The sequence below is a fragment of the Myotis myotis genome, unplaced genomic scaffold (genome assembly GCF_014108235.1).
Source record: "Myotis myotis isolate mMyoMyo1 unplaced genomic scaffold, mMyoMyo1.p scaffold_m19_p_2, whole genome shotgun sequence".
NCBI lineage: Eukaryota > Metazoa > Chordata > Mammalia > Chiroptera > Vespertilionidae > Myotis > Myotis myotis.
Window position 1 is genome coordinate 171,762,814 of NW_023416324.1, and position 21,942 is coordinate 171,784,755.

General features: G+C 39.8%; 1 protein-coding gene across 8 annotated transcripts in view; it reads right to left on the bottom strand.

Moving 5' to 3' along the window:
• The window catches only part of ST6GAL1 (ST6 beta-galactoside alpha-2,6-sialyltransferase 1), a 131,755-nt gene that overhangs the window by 25,755 nt on the left and 84,058 nt on the right, over window positions 1-21,942 (bottom strand). For 7 of the 8 annotated variants that reach the window (XM_036348642.1, XM_036348638.1, XM_036348643.1 and 4 more), the window contains 2 exons: window positions 9,791-9,924; window positions 5,313-5,970 (listed from right to left, as the gene is read on the bottom strand). In XM_036348642.1, coding sequence (XP_036204535.1) covers window positions 5,313-5,919 — 607 coding nt within the window. In that variant the 5' untranslated portion in view covers window positions 5,920-5,970; window positions 9,791-9,924. Of the gene's footprint in view, window positions 1-5,312; window positions 5,971-8,411; window positions 8,480-9,790; window positions 9,925-21,942 lie in introns of all 8 variants that reach the window. The other variant, XM_036348645.1, reaches the window with a different exon arrangement.

Here is a 21,942-nt window from a genome sequence, read left to right on the forward strand (position 1 = left end):
TAGGTTTTCTCATCAGTCCTCTTTCCTGGACCACAACTATCACCTCGATACAAATGACCCCTAAATCTGAATCTTCTCAAAAGCATATATCCAATTGCATAGATGTCTGTCTACCTAGGGCAGTGATGGCGAACCTATGACAAGCGTGTCAGAGGTGACATGCAAACTCATTTTTTTGGTTGATTTTTCTTTGTTAAATGGCATTTAAATATATAAAATAAATATCAAAAATGTAACTCTTGGTTTTACTATGGTTGCAAATATCAAAAAATTTCTACATGTGACATGGCACCAGAGTTAAGTTAGGGTTTTTCAAAATGCTGACACGCCGAGCTCAAAAGGTTCGCCATCACTGACCTAGGAAAATCCACTTGAGACTCAGCACATCCAATACAGAACCTGTCCTCACCAGAAACATGCTGCCCTATGATATGTTATAGCCAGCTCCCAGGCTGGAAATTCTAACTCCTGTCTCTCAATCAAGGTCATTTCTAGTTAGATACCAAGTTCTATGTCTTCTACCTCATTATGCCTCTCAAATCACACCTGCTCTTTCCACTGCCATATGACTGCTCAAACAGGCCTGGCCCATCTCACCTGGATGTGGCAACAGTCTCTGGTAAGGGAGAGATGATATAGCAGTGCCCACAGAGAAGGGGACTCAGAGAGGTGAGAAATCTCTCTAAATGCCCATTATCCCATCTGTCACTTGCTCAAAAACCTTCCACATCTCTCCATGACTTTAGAAATGAACACCGCTCCCCCCCACCACAACAAAAAGAATGAAAGAAATGAAACCCAAAGTCCTTATTGTGACATTCAACATTCTCTAAGAGCTGAGCCCTGGCCATCATCCTGGCCTCATTCCTCAGTCCTTTATAGCCCATGAGAACCCACATCCCAGCCAAACAGGATTATCTGTGATGCCCTAATACACTCTGTACTTTTTCCCCCGCAGCCTCTGCTTCTCTTGCTTTTGCCTCAACTCGAATACTCTTTTTTCCTCTAGGAGAGCAAGTAAGCAAGAACATCAAGGGATTTTTTTCTTAACCTGACAAGGGATACATCATACCAATGTTTTTTATAAAACTACAGTCACATGAGGCACAAGAGCAAAAGGACTAAGTATGAGGACCTTTGAGTCAATGACTGGGTTTCAAGTCCCAGTCTGCTGTTAACCAGTTGTATTACCTCTTTAGGCCTCAACACTTTAGCTCATCAGTAGAATGGGAACAATAATCATACGTACCTCCCAGGATGGCTGGGAAGATGAAAACAGTAAGCAAGGCATGTTAGACACACAGCAGGTGCACAATAAGCATCACTCCTATTGGTTATAACATTAAAAAAATATGCTATTGTTTGAAATTAAAATTCAAACAAATCTATGATACTTTACATGTACTAGTATACATATAAAAAATGATTGAAAATGACTGAGCCCCCCACTGGCTGGTTTGTGGGACTGCTGGAGACACAGTACATTATTACAATCCCTCTGGTAAATAATTTTACAATGGACAAAAAAAAAAAAAAAAAAGAGCCATAAAACTTATCTTACTTTGATCTTCTAGTCTCATTCCTGAGGTTATTTCCCCTTGGAGGGCAGGAGTAGTTACATGTTATCTACTCCAAAACCGTGTCAGCAGTACTATTTGTAAGAGCAAGTCATTTGAAACCATCTGATATGTTCATTAGTTAGGAACAAGCTAGGCAAATCCCAAGAATAGCGGAAAGATTTTGGGCCTGGCATGCTGCCTGTTACTCACAGGCCTTCAACAAAAGGCCTTTCCTTTCCCTTTTCTCTTTATAGTCTATGTTCCTATTTAGTATTGTTGATAAATCCATGAATGAATAAAAGAATAAATGAATGAACTGCTTAAAATATATGTTAAACTAAATGCCCAGAGGATATATCTTTAAAGGGAAGAACATTTAAAGACTACCATGCAATTTTTTTATGTCTCAGGATCAAAGTGCTCCCATGTAATACATATTTAAAATTATAACTAAAGACTATAGAAACAAATTATTTTAATTAATATTAAATCACTACAAACTTTTACGCGTGCATAAAAATAAATAACAGTTTCACTTCCTAAAAGTTATCAGACTCTGCCTTAAACTTCAACACAATCCCAGCCAGGCTGACATTGATGACTTGCCATGAAGAAGAGGATCAGCAACACCTGGAATGTTCTAAATATTACCATGTAGAGCAAAAATGGGGACAAAAGCAAGTAATTGAGTTCCATTATGGATGAACAAAAACCAATCGCATGTAGTTTCTAGAGAATGCAGTCCAAAAGAAACCAAAAAAGCAAAAGTCGAGGTGGGGCTGGTTATCTTGGCGGCTGTTATTAGTAAGTGCTGCCTATTTGGGGAGGTACAAAATGTGATCTCATCACTTCTTTCTGCTCTAGAGAATCCAGTTTGGGTCTAGTTTTCTTCCTTTTGAGAGCTTGTGCTTGGTTCCAGACCATTTTTCCTGGCAGTAATATGCAAGAAATAAAAAAGGAGACATATGACCTCACCTGCTCCAGTACCTTCCAGAGGCTGAAAGAAAGCAACACTTCCTGTGTTTTGTTTTCTTTAGCCTGATTCATTTCACAATAATGAAAAACACATTCCCTCAAAATAAGGGAACTACGAAGTTTTGAATAAACCTGAGGCTCTGTGTTGTACACATTTACAAGGATGGATAGACTTTCTATCTTTATTAACCATGAAGGATTCCAAGAAAAGCAAATTTATATATTCCAACCAGTTACTTTTCATCTTTTTTGGGATTTCATACCCTCTGAGAAGCAACTGAAAGCTATGGTCTTTTTTTCCTAGAAAATGCAAATTGACTTACACACACCCTATACATACCTTATCCAGAGATATTTTTGCAAGCATTTTAGGGATTCATAAATCCCCTGAAGGTAGTCCACAGTACCGAAATTAAAAATTCCTATCATTATTTGCAGACGACATAGAACTATATAAAGAGAACCCTAAAGATTCTACTAAAATACTATTGAAACTGATCAATGAATTCAGTAAAGTAGCAAGGTACAATATAAGTATTCAGAAATCGGTTGCATTTTTATACACCAAAAATGAATTATCATAAAGAGATATTGGGAAAACAATCCCATTCACAATTGCATCAAAAAAACAACCTAGGAATAAATTTAACTAAGGAGATAAAAAACTTGTACTTGAAAAATAAGACATTGAAGAAAAAAACTGAAGAAGATACAAATAAATGGAAGCATATACCATGAATAAGAAGAATTAACATTGTTAAAATGTCCATACCATCCAAAGCAATCCATAGATTCAATGGAATCCCTATCAAAATACCAATGGTATTTTTCACAGAACTAGAACAAATAATTATAAAATTTATATGCAACCACAAAAAGCCCTGAATAGCTACAACAATCTTGAGAAAGAACAAGTATCACACTACCTGATATCAAACTATATTTTCAAGACTATAGCAATCAATATGTCATGATACTGGAATAAAAACAGACACATAGATCAACAGAACAGAATAGAGTGCTCAGAAATGAACCCATGCCTATATGGTCAATTAATCTATGACAAAGGAGGCAAAAATATACAATGGGGTAAAGACAGTCTATTCAATAAATGGTGTTGGGAAAACTGGATAAATACATGCAAAAAAATAAAACGAGGCCACCTTCTTATATCATATACAAGAATAAACTCAAAATGAATTAAAGACCTAAATGTAAGACTTGAAACCTTAAAACTCCTAGGCGAAAACATAAACAGTAAACTCTTTGACTTTGCTCTTAAAATATTTTTTATATATCTCCTCAGGCAAGGGAAACAAAAGAAAACATAAGCAAATGGATCTACATCAAACTAAAAAATTTTTTCACAGTAAAGGAAACCATAAAAAAATCAGACACCTATCGATTGGGGGAAGATATTTGTAAATGATATATCCAATAAGGGTTTAATATCCAAAATATATAAGGAACTTATATAACTTAACACCAAAAACAAATAAACAAACAAGCAAAAAAAAACCCCAATCCAATTAGAAAATGGGCAGAGGACCTAAATAGACATTTCTCCAAAGAGAACATACAGATGATCAATAGATACATGAAAAGATGCTCAACATCAATAATCATCAGAGAAATACAAATTAAAACCATGAGATATCATCTCACACCTCTCAGAATGTCAATCAATAAACCAACAAAGAGTAAGTGTTGTCAAAAATGTGGAGAAAAGGGAACCCTTATGCCCTGATGGTGAGACTGCAAATTGGTGCAGCCACTATGAAAAACAGTATGGAGGGTCCTTATAAAATTAAAAACAACTCAGCAATTCTACTTCCGGCTATTTATACGAAGAACACCAAAATACTAATTTGAAAAGACATATGCACTGCTACATTCATTGCAGTAGCGAAGATATGAAAGCAGAAAATGAATAAAGAAGATGTGGTACATATATACAATGGAATATTACTTGGTCATTAAAAAAATGAAATCTTAGCATTTGTGACAATATGGATCAACCTAGAAGGTGTTATGCTAAGTGAAATAAGTCAGACAGAGAAAGACAAATACTATATGATTTTAGTTATATGTGAAGTCTAAGGAACAAAATAAACAAACAAAACAGAAACAGACTCATAGATACAGAGAACAAACTGAGGGTTTCCAGATGAGATGGGATTAGGGAACTGGGTAAAAAAGGTGAGGGTATTAAGAAGTAAAAATTGGTAGTTGCAAAATAGACATGGGGATATAAAGTACAGTATAGGGAATATAGTCAATAATGCTATAATAACTATGTATGGTGACAGGCGGGTACTAGGAACAATAATAATAATTCCTGTTCTAGTTTATTCTTTTCAAACAGAAAAGTTTAAAATTACTCAGGTAGTTTGAGCCAAAAGAGACAACCTACACACTTCAGAACCTGAAGATAAAGTAGAGATCTGTCCTTCAATTATTTTTAAATGTCAATTATAACATTTTGCTTCTTTGTATCAGTAGAACTCTCTTTTCAAATAAAAATTTCAGAACACCAATATTCAAAACAGATAAAAATAAAGCTATTCTAATTGATAAAGATGCAGGCGACTGGATCCCCATCCTTTTGGCTGCCCCTGGGGCACCTCTGGCTCACCAGCAATTGAAAAATACTGACCTGGGCCTGCTCTGCTAGTCCATGGAGACTTACCACAGTCTCCGGTCTTGTCTGTGCCCAGCTACTCCAAATGAGGCAACAATCTCATGTTCAGATAACAATCTTAACACCAAAGAACCCACCTATTTCTTTGCCCAGTTGCGAGGACTTCAGGGATCCTGCTGATGAGACGACAGCACACCTGCCCCATGGCCCAGCCTTGGTCCTAATGTTCTCCTTGGGCAGGAAACCTTCCCATTCAGAAGTATTGAAGGGAAAATCTGTGGCCTCGACCATGGATACGTTCACTTGGTCCCGAAGGTGGCAGCGCAGGGCCTCTGCACTGAGCTTGATACCAGGCCCTGGTCCCTTGTAGGACACATTGTACTTGTTCATGCTCAGATAATTCCTCCAGATCTTCCGCAGCCTGGGGATAATGTTTTTGGAAGAGCTGTCTTTGTTCCACACCTGGAAGATGGTCTCTAGCTTGGTCTTGGCTGGATTCTTAGGACTGCCAACGGCCTGGCTGTCCCTGTTGGGGTCCTGGGTTTTGCTCAAAAGTGCAGTCTGGGAACCAGACCACAGGGCAAGTTTCTCCAGACCCCTCATCATTTGGAATTCCTTGGTTTGCAATTTAAGGGAATCATCGTAACTCCCTTTCTTCTTCTCCTTCCACATACAAATGACAGCAAACAGGAGAAAGACCAGCACACAGCAGCTGAATTTTTTCTTCAGGTTGGTGTGAATCATAATGAAGGATGCATTCAAGGGAGCCACTCTGTTCTGAGCAGGAAAACAAGCCTAAAAAAGTAAGACAATGCAAAAAAAAAAAAAAATGATGTAAAGGAAATCGACAAGTGTGACTGGCAAGAGGCAGGGTGACAGGCCAAGCAATGGATTTAGAGTGACAAGATTTCAATTCCACCAGGCCTGCAGCTGTCAAAAAAAGAAAAAAAATCAGTTTGGGTTTTGAATGTAGAGAACAGTCCTCAGACAGACACTCCCTTCCTGTTTGTGTTCTCTGTGATTCCTTTTTACACTCTGAATCTTAGCTTCCTCTTGTCTTGGTCTAGCTCCCCAACTGCACTCTGCACTTCTGAGGTCAGGAATCATATCTCAGGAATCATTAGGTTCCTAGGGCCTTACACCACCTGCTAATTAAGGCCGGCATGCTTGAAAAATAGAAGAAAAGGAAGAGCAGGCTAACTGGTCTAAATCACAACAACCCAAACTCTCTAAAATCCTAAGGGGCTCAGAATCCTAAAATTACCAGAAAGAGATCTCTCGCCACAGACAGTGCCTCAGGAGTCTAAGCGGTGTTGGACTCCAGAGTGAGAAGAAGAGCTAGGGTTAGCTTCACGACAGAACACTGAAGTTTTATGGAGTGCCTTGTGAGAGTGCTATCAAGTGTTGGGAAGCTGGCTGACCTCATGGTAAAGGATAGGAAATCTTGGTAAGATAGCAGATAAGTGACCAATTCAGGAAATGAAGCACACAAAGATGAATTAAGCACACAAGATGTTATTTTATTTAAAGTCACCATAAACCAAGGCCACTGTGATATACAACTCCAGCAAGGACTGTATATACATATGACAGTCTAATATGAAGACATCCCCTGGGCTGTGCAGAGGCCCTGGCCATCACTAGCCACAGTATTCTCATCTATCTCCATTTTATAGATTAGCCATCTGAGGCTCTGAGAGGTTAAGAGGTGCCTAGGATCACAGAGCCGAGTAAGATCCAAATCCAAGTGGACTTGATTCCATAATCCATGTCCTTTTTACTACTTCCTGTACAGGACTGCCGAAGTTCTGGGAAATTGATTTCACTAAGAAAATAGAGCCTGAATAGTCCCTTCTATATTTGGGTAAAGAATTACTTTGCTTACCCAGAATTTATTGTGTAACAGAATGGAAGATGAAAGCACTTTGACCTCAAACAGTGTCTGTATCTTTTGAAAAACATTAAACTCATTCCTAACTAAATGGGCGTATTAACCATAATGAGTGGAAGGAATCACCCCTAGGCTTTGGCTAACCCTCTACAGACCTACAGTCCCTTCCTTACAAAGAGAGAGAATTCAAACTTGAAATCAAGAAATGATGGAGAGGGCTTGTCACATTATCAGAAAACTGAGAAACTCAATTTTCCTCAGACCCCAACACAGCCAATCACATGATTATGACAGTTGCAGATCAGAGAAGGGAAAATAGCATTTAAGAAGTCCCTACAATCTCTCATTTAATTTTTACCATAACACAATGGGATATATCAGTAGTTCCCAACGTGGGGCACATGCCCCACAGGGGGCAATTTGATTTTTTAAGGGGGACAATTCGAGAATGAGTTATTAACAGTGAATTTTTTTGCATTTCTTATGGTTCTGGGGCCTCATATACAGAATATAAATATATAGTGTGACATATTTATGCATTTCAGTTCTCTATTATGTTTCGAAACTTTGCTATTTTTTTATATCACTTCATATTATAATTATTTTTTTAACAATTTCTTAGTGATTTCTTCCTTAGTACTTCAACTGTCCTTTCGTTCTTTTGTTTTTCTCTTTCATGGATGACATGTTCCTTGGAAGCTTGTTTAGACGAAGTTAATGGCCTTTTAGGCTTCCTCCACGTGAATAGGAGTTCACTTTTTGAATAATAAGAATTATATATCACGGGGAAGGGGCACCAGGATTTTAGAGATGCTTAGGTGGGACATGGCCAAAAAAAGGTTGGGAACCACTGAGGTAGATATTAAATATCCCATTTGAGGAAATGAAGAAACTGAAGCTTAGCACAGGGCTTCCCCAAAGCCAATAACTAATCAGTGCTAGAACCGGGATTCCAACCCAGGTCTCTCTGATTCTAAAAGTTTATTTGCACTAAAAGGACAGGCATCTATAATAATAAAAGCATAATTTGCTAATTAGACCAGATGACCTTTTGGACAAGCTGGGGATGCGAGGGGAGCCTGGGTCCCAGGTGCCTGCTGACATCCTGGGTGCCTGCTGGTGGCCAGAGGGAAGCCCAGATCCCAGGTTCCAGAGAGAAGCCAGTGCTGGCAGCTGGGGGAAGGAAGGCCTACTCTTGCACAAATTTCGTGCATCGGGCCTCTAGTTTGTGATAAAGGACAGTGAAAAGTCAATGTTGACCAAACAGGGTCACTAGCGAGACAACTCAATCTGCCAGACAATCACAGGAAACCACCCTTACCATCAGCACCTCAGCAGTCATTACCTGTGTGCACAGTTTACCACTCAGGCAGCCCTTTCACAGTAGTTGTACTTATGAGACCTAGTATAGCCCTGTGAGATAAGAAGGGAAATTTTTATTAGTACTATTTACAGCTGAAGAAACTGAGATTTTTTTTAAATGTAAATAATTTTCAATGTGGCATGAGTGATTTGGAAATAGTGTAATTAGAAGTTAACTTTTCTGTGGATGAGTGAAATGAAACAGAAAGTAGGGAGGCGGGCCCTGATTCACTGTCTGGAGACCAGAGAGTCAGAAAGGGCTGGTGTTCAGCTTTCCACCAGCACCTACTCTCCAAAGTTGAGTTTCCCAAGAAAGAGGCATTCAGCCACACAGCCAGGCACAACACAGATCTGCAACTTTAAGACAGCCTCAGCCTTTAGGATCTGTGCCCCCTCATCACCTCAAGAAATTCATCAGATACCTCCCAACCCTCTTGAACAACACCCTCTGTTGAGACCCCAAGTCCACCAGCTGTTGGAGCTTCTCGTCATAGGCACTTTGAGGTTCAAGACCTTCTCATCTCTCAAGGTGCTCTAAAGAGATAGGGACTGAAGTGGTTTAATCTAAGCAGCCCAAACTAAAGGAAGAAGGCAGGAAATGTTTTCTTCCCAAATTCTTTGGGAAAATACACCAAACTCTGAATTTCCCAATCTATTAAGCTCCCAGGCCTTTATACCACTGCACTCTTTCCCCTAGTCCATTTGTCTGGCCATCAGACAGCATGACCTTTCCTCTGCTAACGTCCTGTGGAGCCCACCTCCCTTTTAGCACCTTTCTTGCTCTGTTCTCTGGCATCCAGTGTCAGCTTTTCACACTGATCTCTGCCAGAGGGAAACTCCTCCTGGTTCATTACTGAAACCCAGTGCCCAGCAGTGTCTAGGAAAAAAGGGGCACTCAAAAGAATTATTGAACAGATGGGACTGTATCAATGAATCCTTACAACTCCCATCAGACTTCTAGAAGAATACAATGACAACTTATGTTATCACCTACAGAGAACAAATCAACACTGAACCAACAGAAAGAAAATCCCAGCCAAACTGAGGCTCCACTGCCTGCCCGTCTATCTATCACTGCACGCGTGGCATCAAATGCAGGGCTAGGCACACAGTGGGGTTCAAAAAAGGTAGATTTTCAGAATAACTTCAAATCTTGTGTTTATAGAGTATAGAAAGAGGCAAACCACCTATCCTCACCACTCACTGAATCAACCAAAAACAAACACATGAAGGAAACAGCAAAGCTATAGCTGAACATTGAGACCCTGTCACCCTTATCAGCACGCTCTACCACACCATTTTTTATTCAGAGATGTTCCCTTTTGCTGCCTTCTGGAACCCACACCCCTGGGTGTTTCTTACCTGCTCTGGGTAATCCCCGGGGGCTGCAGGAGTTCCAGGTCCTCAGGATTTAGCACTATTCTTCATGGGAGGGATATGTGCTTTATTAGGTCTGGAGGCCAAGGCTCATTTTTCTCAGGATGATGAACAAACATCTGCAAATACAAATAAAAAGGGTTGGGGGGGGGGGGTTAGAGCTGTTTTCCAACAGGGACAGGGTTAAAAATTAACAAGATAGAAAGCACTTCTGCTAGTCTCCATTGGAGGCCCTGGTCCAGGCTATGGCTCAATCCAGGAAGCCCTGAGGGCTCAGAAAAAAGAGAGAAAAGAGCCTATAACAGGTGCAGTGCCCCAGGTCAATGAACAGTACAGACAGCCTAGGAATAGACTGATAAGAACATGCTAGAAAAATAAAGCAGATACCACAGATAAATCGGAGAAGAACAGATTGTTTAGTCATTGGTTTAGGGATATACTAGTATAAATAGCAATTTGGGGGAGAGAGAATTTAGTTCATCTCAAAATAGACTCTAGACAGACTTTTAAAAATTGTTTAAATTGTTTATTATCAAAGAATATTTAGTGAAGCCCTAACTGGTTTGGCTTAGTGGATAGAGCGTCGGCCCGCGGACTCAAGGGTTCCAGGTTCGATTCCGGTCAAGGGCATGTACCTTGGTTGCGGGCACATACCCAGTAGGGAGTGTGCAGGAGGCAGCTGATCGATGTTTCTCTCTCATCGATGTTTCTAACTCTCTATCCCTCTCCCTTCCTCTCTGTAAAAAATCAATAAAATATATTTTAAAAACAAGAATATTTAGTGAAATGTGAAAGTTTAATTATGTAATCCTATCTAATAATAGACAAAGATGCAAATTGACCATACCTTCACTACTCCCACCATTGGCTAATCAGAGCGATATGCAAATTAAGCGCCAATAAAGATGGTGGCTAATTTGCATACAAAGGCTGGGAGCGAAGACTGAAGATACCGTAGAAGGAAGCCAAGCAACGGAGCTGAGGTAACGGAGCCGAGGTAACGGAGACGGCCTGGAGAGAAGCGGCAGAGACAGGCGGGAGAGAAGCGGCAGAGAAGGGCGGGGTAGGAGGGGCAGAGACAGGAGCGAAGCCCTATTCTTGCAGGAATCTTCCTGCAAATGGGCCTCTAGTGTTAATATAAAAAAATAGGTCACAAGCAGTATATCATAGACTATCCTAATACAGAAAAATACATTTTTTAAAATGTGCATGTGAGAAAGAAAAAGGACAAAAAACCAAACAAACAAACCTGGATGGTAGAATAATGTTGTTTCATTTTTTACACATTTTTTGCATATTTCAAATTTCTAAACTGTAGATGCATTACTCTTAGAGTGGGGAAAATATTATAAAATATAATTTTTAAAGGCTAAAAACAATTCTATGCTTGTCAGCTCTTTCTTCTTTCTGGTGGAATGTAAAAAAAATAACAGGAAAAGTCTAATAGAGTCAGTTGCATGAAAATCCAAACTTATATGCAATGAGAAATATTGTAATAAAAAGGGAAACAAGAGTCAAGGTATGCACAGGGTTAATACAGTAAAAGCCTCTCAAAAAGGCAATCAACATGAGCAGGCAGACAAGTCACAAAATAGAAAATGCAATTAACAAGCATATGAAATTATGATTAATCTTAACCCTAAAGAGGCAACTATAATATTAAAATATATAACATATACAGAATATACATTAGCCAGCCACTTTCAAAATGATAATAATACTCATTTCTGGACAGACTGTAATGAAATTGGTATATTTCAAAGAAGTAGTAGAAATGAATTTAACCTTTTTAGAAAGAAATCAGGCCATAGAATTAAGAGCTTGTGACTATTATCATACTTCCAGGAAATAAAACTGAATAAATAATTCAAAGACAAAGATTATACATTTTGGTTTCTTCACATGTAAAATGATTTCCTTCCTAATTCAGTGTGGTGGGGACTGAAAGAGGATTAATGGGATAAAAAATGAATTTTATAAGGCGATATGCACATGTAAAAAAATAGTTTTCAATTTCAAAATTATTTATAATGGTGAAAAATCTAAGGTTAGCAACTAAGCTCCCAGCAATAGGAAAATAATTAAATGATGGTACATCCACCATCTACAATAATAAAAGTGTAATATGCTAATTAGACCAGACATCCTTCCGGACGTCCTTCTGTCCTTCTAGACGAAGCCGGAGGCTGCGAGGGAACCCTGGGTTCTGGGTGCCAGAGGGAAGCTGGTGCCAACAGCCAAGGGAAGGAAGGCCTACTCTTGCATGAAATTCATGCATCAGAGCTCTAATATATATATATTTATATATGCAACAGAACCACTGAACGACCGAACCACCAGTTGACCAGTTGCTATGATGCATACTGACCACCAGGGGGAAGATGCTCAATGCAGGAGCTTCCCCCTGGTGGTCAGTGCTCTCCCCTATTAGGACTGGGTGAGACAGCCCTGATCAGCCCCAATCGTTGGCCAAGCCGAGGGACTCCACCCTTGCACAAATCCGTGCACTGGGCCTCTAGTTATAGAATATGTATGTGTGTGTGTATAATTGTGTGTGAATTTAAGTACCAATGAGAAAGAAAATGCTTAAATATTATAACAAAGAAAATGAAACAGAAAATGTTACCATTGTGAATAAGTTATGCACATCCAAATACCTAGAAAAAATGTACATGATTGAGACCAGGAAACTATTGATGAGTAAACTGACAAGAGATAAATTCTCATCTTTCAGTTTGACTTCCTTTATTCTTATTATATTATTTGAGGAATTAAAGTAAAACTATTGAGTAATTAAAGTAAAACTAAAGTAAAAATATTGAAAATACACTTCAACCTTGTGCATCAACTTGATACACAATATTGAAATGGCCTTGAAACCTGTGCTGGAAGATGCAGCATTAACAGAACTAAGCAGAAGCTGTGGTGGCCACAAACTGGCTTCATCCCATAAAGTAGAAGGAAATCCTTCCTTGAAGCCTCCCATTCAAGCTGGGGGAATTTCAGCTTTTCATAACCAGAAAACAGGCAGGCAGGCTCACAGGACAAAAGTTAGAGGAGCCATTCTGTTCTTTGTCAAAAATTTCAGGGTTTTTCCTTATGAATTCAGAGAACTGACTCCCTGGCAGCCTCCTGGAAGAATCAGTAAATATTTCCGATCATTATCCTTCTTTTCATGTCATGTAAATTTCCTTGGTGGCATGAGAGTTTGTAATGATGCATGTATTCACATTATTATTTGGTTACCTTTGTCTCCTCCTACAAAAAAATGTAAATTCCATAAGCAGAAACTTCATCAGCTTTCTCTACTACTATCTTCAGTGCCCAAATGAGTGTTTGGCACATAGTAGGCATTTAATAACAATTTGTTGAGTGAGTGAGTGAGTGAGTGAGTGAATGAATGGAGGGAGGGAAAAAGGGAGGGAGAGTTGCCAGCTCTTAAGAGTTCTGTTTTCTCAGGCATCACTAATGGAAAATATTCTTTCTCAGCAACCTCCCAGGGAACACTGGGGCAGTCACCTGCCCTTTGGATAATGCCAATGAATACTGGTTCGCTGCCATCCCCTCAAGGTGTGAGCTACTGGGGCATGAGACTTTTGTCTGGGTTCAGTGCGCAGACATCAGAGGAGTACAGAAAACCCAGATCTTCCTCCCTCACATCAACTGCATCTGCTTGGAACAACTTGCCCTCTGAGAAGATAAGAATCACTCCCCACTCCTGATTTCCAAAAATCAACCAGTTGAAACAAAAGTAGTGCAACTGTCAATCTAAATCTATTGTAGGTAATGAGGGCCTTCCAAAAATAGTCACTGCTGCTCATGAGATAGGAGGGGTGATCTTCAACCAGCTGCAGAAGTGATAACAGAATCCTCAACTCATGGGGTGAGAAACTTTAGAAACCATGATAATAATAGCTACCAAGTGCTAAGCACTAACTATAGCTTAGGGGTTGAGTAAGAGCCATACAATTAGACTGATCTGACCAAGAGTCCAAACTCTTGCCTCTCACTAGTTACATGACCTTGGGCAAGTTACTCAACCACCTAACACTCAACTTCTTTATCTGTAAAACAGAACTAATGAAAATAGAGCCTATCTCAAAGGATTTTTTAAAAATAATCAAGTAAGAATACACCCAAAAGATTGTACAACAGGGCCTGTGACAAATATACACATCACTTTTTACCATCACCTACTCTGTGGATACTATTACTATTCCCATTTTATGAATGGGAAACTGAGGCAGGGAAGATGAGTAATTTGCCCAGAGTAACTTAATTGTGGCACTCCACATGTCCATGCTGTTTCATGCCTTTGTAGCCCTGCACGTAATGTTCCCTTTGAATAAAATGTCCTTTCCTACCTTGTTCAAATGGGGGCACACCCACAGACCCTCCCACAACAGCTAAAGTGTTACCTGGACTCTGAAGCCTTTCTTGGCCCCACAGAGATTGACACAACCCTACTGTTGTGTCTAGCTTTCATCAGACTACATGACATTTATCTGTTTGCAGGTTTGAGAACTCCTTAATATTTATCTCTGGTCTCGTGTGTCTAGCCAGGCTCTTCTCTACTCAGGTCCTTGAATATTTTAGGTCCTGAATCACTATAATTCTCTCCAACCCTATTTCTGTTGGAATTTGTGGTGATATCAACATCCACCTGCAGAATTATTCTAGTCCCCTGGTCTCTCAGTTCTTTGACCTCCTCTACTCCAATGACTGTGACCTGAGCCACCTCAGTCCCAAGGTCATATCTCTGATATTGTCATTTACAAAGAATATACTCCCTCTGTAGTCTTGATTTCAGGCATACCCTCTGTAATCACCACTCCTGTCTTTGCAGCTGAGTCCAATTAATACCCAACTCCAACAATGGAATGTAGTTGATCCTACCACCTTCTCACGCCTCTTACTTCCTTTATATCCTCCCTTCTCTTCCCACCCAGCTTAAATTTCATAGTCAGTTGTTAAATTGAGCTTTCTCATCATACATGGTTGGATAAACCCCAATCCTGGTTAAATCCAACTCTCTGTCCCACTTCACACCTGCAAACATGTATCTGAACATGGCTAGAGAAAATCACACTGTGATGTTTACTGATTTCACTTCAAGTTCACAGTTACTAACTACAAGTAGCTACTTAATGCTTCCCAGCAATCATGTGCTACTTTTTCAGTCAATTCATCTACCACTCTCCTAGGGGACTATCTGACCCACACACACACACACACACCATGAAAGCTCTCCTCTTCCTCACCTTCCCCTTATTCGTGGAGGAAAAGGAAGCTACCAGAATAGAACTTTCATACACATGCCTTTGTACTCAGCTACCCACCCTACCTGTATTTATGCCCAAATGTTCCTTTTGTTCCTAGGGCTGAATTAGATGCATGCAACACTTATAATATCCAACATTTGTCCACTATGTTCTATGTACTCTTATCTACTTAAGGACATTCTTGTTGAAAATTTTCCTTTTTTCTTCTGCATCAATAGGTATCCCTCTCTAAAAGATCATGTCCATCAGCATATAGACATGCTATTATCTTTCCTATCTTGGAAAAAAAAAGAAACTCTCTTGACAGAGGCAGCCACCACCTGATAGTAGGACACCTAAGACAGTGTGTGCTTTCAGAAATGAGACAATAGGAAATACACAGCACTTTCTGTGAAAAATTCTTAACCAAAATGTAGACTAAGTATATAGATCAAGCCTTTATAATCAATTCCAGTTTTCAGGAAATATAGCAGAAAAAGAGCAAATTAAATGATACCATAAAGAGGTTTTCAGACAAATCCTGAAAGCAGGACATTCTACAGGACAACAAGTCAATGCACATGACAAACAAATGGCTTGAGAGATACAACAATCATATGCAATATGTAGACCTTGCTTGAATTTCTAGTTGAACAAAACCCCCTGGGAAAAATAGCAATATTTGGATATAGATTTGATAGTATATGATATTATGAAATCACTTTGCTAATTTTTTAGATATATAATTATTATATTTATAGTTATGTTTTTAAAAAACCCTATACATGTGAAGCAGTTAGAGGTTAAATCTATTTTCAAGTACTTCAACCAAAAAATAGATAAAGCTAAAAGAAATATGTCATTTAAAAAAAATGTTTTCCAATTAAGCTATGTAAAAAGGAAGAGTAATGTACAGACTCTTCTTAGACAAGTTTTTTTGGGAGAGGGGAGAGCTTGAAAGAGCTTGAAGAAAAAAAGTTATGGTAGATAATTGTTTGTTTCACTGAAGGAATTAACTAAAAAAGATATGTGACTTTATAAAAGTCGCATAATTAGCCACTGCATGAGTTTTTAATACAGTCCATTTCTCCATTCCTCCTGCAAAACCTCTTGACCAGCTCCTGCCCTTTCTCTCTCCTTTACAGTAAAAGAGCTGTTTCTAGTCACTATTTCCATTTCCCTCCTCCCATTCTCACTTGAACCCTCACTTCAGGCCTCCCCTTGCCTGTGAAACTACTCTTGTCTATAACACCAAAGACCTCCACGGCCTCCACACTCTCAGTCTTCATCTGATTCAACAGTATTTTATTTGGTTGGTCACTTCCTCCTCCTAGTTTCCAAAACCTACTATCTCCTGGTTTTTCTCCAACTGACTAGTCACCCTTTCTCAGTGGTCTGTTGCTTGTTCCTCCACCTCTACACAGGGAAGTGCCTCTACATTCTCTACTTTGTTCCATCTGTACTGGTTCTACTAATTGTGAGCACCCAGCCTGTAGTCTGCACTCAGTACGCTTTTGGAGATGTGCACTAAAATGAGTTCAGAAAGCAGGTTTTCTTAGAAAGGAAGTTCTTAATTTTTTAAAAAAAACCAGTAGCGTGAAGGTGGGGGCATAGAATAAAACACTGTACTCATTCCATAATTCACTGTCATCCATGATCTGAGAAGGGTGGCAGCAGCCCAGAGAACAATGAGGATCAGACTTAGAGCACATCAGAATGATTAAAATGACTTATTAAATGCAGATTCCTGAATTCTACCTCAACCATTCTGATCCAAGTCCTTGGAGATGGAGTTCAGAAATCTGCATTTAGCAAACACCCCGGGGTGATTCTGAAGCAAGTGATCCCAACTATACACCATGCTCTGAGAAACAGGTAGCTTAGAATATTACTCAAAAGTGCTAGTCTGAGAAAGCTTTATCAAGATCCAGGATGAGAAAAGTACAAAAATTCAGTATAATCAACTTCTATAGAAATTTGAAAGAGTAATCTTATGCCTGCTGTTATTATTTTAATAATAATTTTTAAAATATGGCTTGTTCTTTTTATCATTTCATTATTCTATTGATGTGTGAGAAAGTGGGGAAAGAAAAGCCAGTTCTTCGCCACCGATAGGTGGGAGAACCTTGGCTTTGGTGAACAAGTTCAGGCATCTCCAAGCCCAAGTTCATATCCTGTCTTTTCTACCTGTCAGTTCTATGTTTGTCAACTTCTGTAAAACCTGTGTCTTCATCTGTACAGTACTGATAATGCTTTAAAATATGCTTCTGCAGGGTTGTGGTGACAATTTAATGATGGACTTTATTGCTTTGTAGTTGGCAAATCTGAGAAGCAAGTGAAAGGAAGCCACGAGAGAGTTACAAAGTGCCTGCCTTGCTGTGTTTGCTAGTATTTACCTGAGGATAAGCCCAGCTGCCTGGCTAACTGTGGGGAGGGGGAAATCCTGCCTAGATCAAAGCCCTGAAGATAAAGGGGCTTTCATTCCTGCTTGTCCCAGCTGTTCCAGACCCAGGCAGCAAAAAGGGTCTCTGAGTAGAGATTAGATCTTTTCCCAGCCAGGCAGGCACTGATGGGGAAGATTATGAAGTCCTCAGACATGCCTGAGTACACTTCCCTGAGATTTGCTAAAACATAGAGAACAGGACTTTGTAGAGGGTGTTGAGTTCCTACTAAGGATAGGGCAGCTACTCCGTGGTTTCTGACCAGAATCAGCCACTTTGAATGGCTAAGGAGAGCTCCAAATTTAGGATTAAGAGAGCCACTGCAGAGGGAAATTACAGGCCATTTGCTAGTCTTCAACCTGTGCCTTCAATGGGTGCATATTTATAGAAATATGTGCCTTTCTATTTGGCAGGTGCCTGGGGAAAGGAGGCAATTCACAGCCCATCAGCTCCCTTTCTGTATGCTGCCCACCCCCAGCCCCAGCAGGCATCTGCCCAATCTTACCACACTAGAGACCACTCTGCACTCCACTCCTCAGTCAAGGGTACGCTGGGGAGGAAGAAGCAAACAGGAGGGTTGAATAAATACTGCACACACATACATACAAAGACCCAGCCACTCGTCTTTCCTTCATACCAGAGCACACCCAACAGAGAAAAGAAAATAGACCTCCCTCCTTCTCGGTAAGAGGAACTCTTTCACCTCCTCATCCTTAAAAAAGAATTCAGTTAGTATTACAGAAGTTTTTACACATACAAAAAGGTATAGGGATGGGTCAAAAAGGCTGTGGTACTTTTACACAAAAGATTACTACTCAACTATAAAGAAGAAGGAAATCTTATACTGTGGGACAGCATTAGTGGACCTGGAGAGTATTATGTCAAGTGAAATAAGCCAGCCAGAGAAATTCAAGTACCTTTGGACTTCACTCATCTGTGGAATCTAATGAACAAAATAAACTAACAACAACAAACAATACATAGATAGAGAAAAGATGTAACAGTTGTCAGAGGGGAGGAGAGTTGTGGGGCTTGGTGGAAAAGGTGAAGGGAATAAACAAAACAAACAAACAAACAAATAAAAACTCATAGACACAGATAATAGCATGGTGATTACCAGAAGAGAAGAGGGGTGGGGGTGGATAGAGAGGGAAAAGCAGGGGTAAATGCTGATGGAAACTTGACTTGAGGTGGTGCATCCACAATACAATATACAGATAATGTATTATAGAATTGTACACCTGAAATCTATATAATTTTATTAACCAATGTCCCCCCAATAAATTCAATAATAAATTTTTTAAGTATATTTCTATTGATTTCAGAGAGGAAGGGAGAGGAAGAGAGAGAGACAGAAGCATCAATGAGAGAGAATCATTTATCAGCTGCCTCCTTCCCACCGCCTACTGGGGATTGAGCCCACAACCGGGGCATTTGTCCTGATCAGAATTGAACCATGACCTCCTGGTTCATAGGTCGAAGCTCAACCACTGAGCCACACCGGCCAGGTTAATTTTTTTAAATATTTTTAAAGGTATAGGGAATAACATCATGAGACTCCCTGTTTTCATAACACAGCTCCAAAGATTAGTACATACCCACGCGCGCGCACGCACACACACACATCCACAATGCATTAGCACCTAATATCCAATTCACTTTCCTTTTTTCCTCTTTTTATTGAACCTCTTCACCCAATTCACTTTTAAATTGTTACCAATTCTATTAAAATGTCTTTTACATCAAATTCCTTGAATGATGATTCAAACAAGGTGGACACATTTTGTTTGCATGATATGCCACTCTTAACGCTCTCTTAATTTATAACAGTTCCCCACTCCCTTAATTTTCTTTTTCATAACATATGTTTGTTGAAGAAACTAAGTCATTTACACTGAATCTGGCTGATGAAATCCTCATAGTATTAACTTACTCCTCTTTGCTCTGTTTCCTCTAAGCTGAGTGTTAGATTTCAAGACTTGTTAAAATTCAGCGGTTTCAGGTTCATTGGTTCTCTCAATTTTTTTATACCTAAGAGGATCTAAGTCCTGGTTGTCTAAGGGAGTTAGAGTGGGGGAAAATGCACAGAGAAGCCTGAGCTCCTCCACTTTGCAGTGGTCCCTATAAAAACAACAAACACCAATACTCATAAATAAGTTCATTCATTTAGCAAATGCTTATTGTCTACTATGATCCAAATTGGAGACCACATTAGAGACAGCAGTGCAGAAAGCAGCCAGAATTTGCCTTCGCGTGAGGAGGTAAATAAATATGTATGTAGTGGTATAATTGCTCTGCAGAAAATTAAACCAGGTAAGATGGAGAAGGTATTTGAGCAAAGATTGAAGAGACGTAAAAGAGGGGTCATGCAGATTTCTGAAGGAATAGGGTTATAGGTGGAGGGAACAGCAAAATCCCTAGACTATGCCTAGCCTATTTCAAGGACATCATGAAGGCCTGGAACAGGGTGGGCAAGGAGAAGGGTAGGCTGAGATGAGGTCAGGGAAGTATTAGGAACAAGGTCATGTAGGGCCTTAGGCTGGTATAAGGTCTCTAAGACTTGGCCTACGTATGTTTGAAAGGGATCATTCTGGCTGCTGCATTGAGAACCAGCTGTGGTGTGCAGAAGGTTGAGGGAACTTAGAGGGGGTAAATGGACCTTTCATGAAGCTATTATAACAATCTAGGTGAAAAGGGCCCATGAGCCCATTTACTGAGCTCTTACTGGGCGCTGGCATTTTATATATGTTATCAAATTGAATCCTTACCACCACCCTATGGGGTAGGGTATTAACAATTCTCTTTTATAAACCATAAAACTCCAAGGCTCCAAGAATTTAAGCCATTTGCTCAGTATGTCATTGAAAATGGTCTAACTAGAGAGTGAGCCGAATTATTCTAACTTGCAAGCTGCTCATGCTATCCAACATATGACCCTCTACTCAGAGCCCTTCTAAGGTCTCCTGAGAGCCTATCTGCTTGAACAGGTCAACTATAGTTGCCAGGCACCATCTTGGACCTTTTGGTGACTCCTCTTTACTCTGCCCTGATCCCCATCTTCTTAACCTCTCAGTGTGCAAACCTCATTCTCATCTATACCTTAGGATCCAAAGTTTCTGTCCCTAAAGACCTTGACACATTATAGTCCCCTGAGACTATCTCAGCTAACCATGTGCCTCGGAGAAATGGTTTATGTGTCCTGGATTCCAGAAACCCCCAAAATGATCATGAACTTTCTTGAAGATCATGAACTCTTAATTTGTGTCACCTAAGATGCCAGTTAACTGTGTAATAATATCTCTTCCTATTTCCGGATTTTAGGGATGGCTGGCTGCCTCACCAAAAATGTGCTCTTTTTATGCAGATGCCATGTAGAGTTGTGGCTGAAAGTGGCAACCCACCCAGGGTTACGTTTACACACATCCTGTATCTGGTGGACAATATGATTAGTTATCACCAATGAAATGTGAACAAAAATAATGTGTCACTTCTGGGCTTAGGTGATGAAGAAGTGAGACTATTTGCTATGGCAGCTGGCTTTACTCTAATTAATACTGCCACTTAGAAGGGACTTCTTAAATATTTGTTTCTACTGGTCTAAGAATATCTTCAGAAAATTCTCAGCTATAGATTTTTTTATCACCCACACAGTTCTCTGGTCATCCCAACATTTCACTAGCACAGTAAAAAAACAGATGCTTCCCTTAATTCAGCCACATCAAGTACCTTTTGTATTTGTTTCCCCTACTATAATACCCGGGTTTTGAAAGATGTCGTCAGCCAAATTTAATTAAGAATTTGAGTTCTTATTTGTTATCAAATGAACAAGGATATTGCTGCCAATAAGAGCTTCTGACTAGCATCAGATTGTCATTGTCATCCTAGTCAGTTGATAAAAGTCCACCATGATATAAAGAAACTTGATAATTTCCTCAGCCTGTGCAGATTTGTGGGGATAAATGTGCTTCTCCCATCTGGCTTTTTGAAAAACTGGAAGTGTCTGGTGGGTCACAGGAGGCCGGCCTTAACCAGGAAAGGAATTCTGGTTTGTATGGCCTGAAGCTTACCCCAATATAACCATAACTTTCTGATCCCAACTGGCCTCCTAAAAATCACATACAACTGGTAGGCTATGCACTGAGAAGTGCTTATGAAACTATTTCCAACTGCCCCCAACTGGGTAGAATTGAGATATTTTAAGCTTATCTGGAAGAATTTCGCTCCCATTCTGGCTTAAAATCAGAGCAGCAGCCATGTAAAATCAGAATTTTATCTGCTCATGATCTCAGCATGCAGCAAACAGTTGAATACACAGCAGCAGTTACATCAGAAAGATACCCCACCCCTAGGGCAGAACAGGAGCACTGTTATAGCTGGGTAGGGAAATTAGGTTGCCCAGAGTTCTCAAAAGCTGAAGAGCAAAGGAGGAACAAAT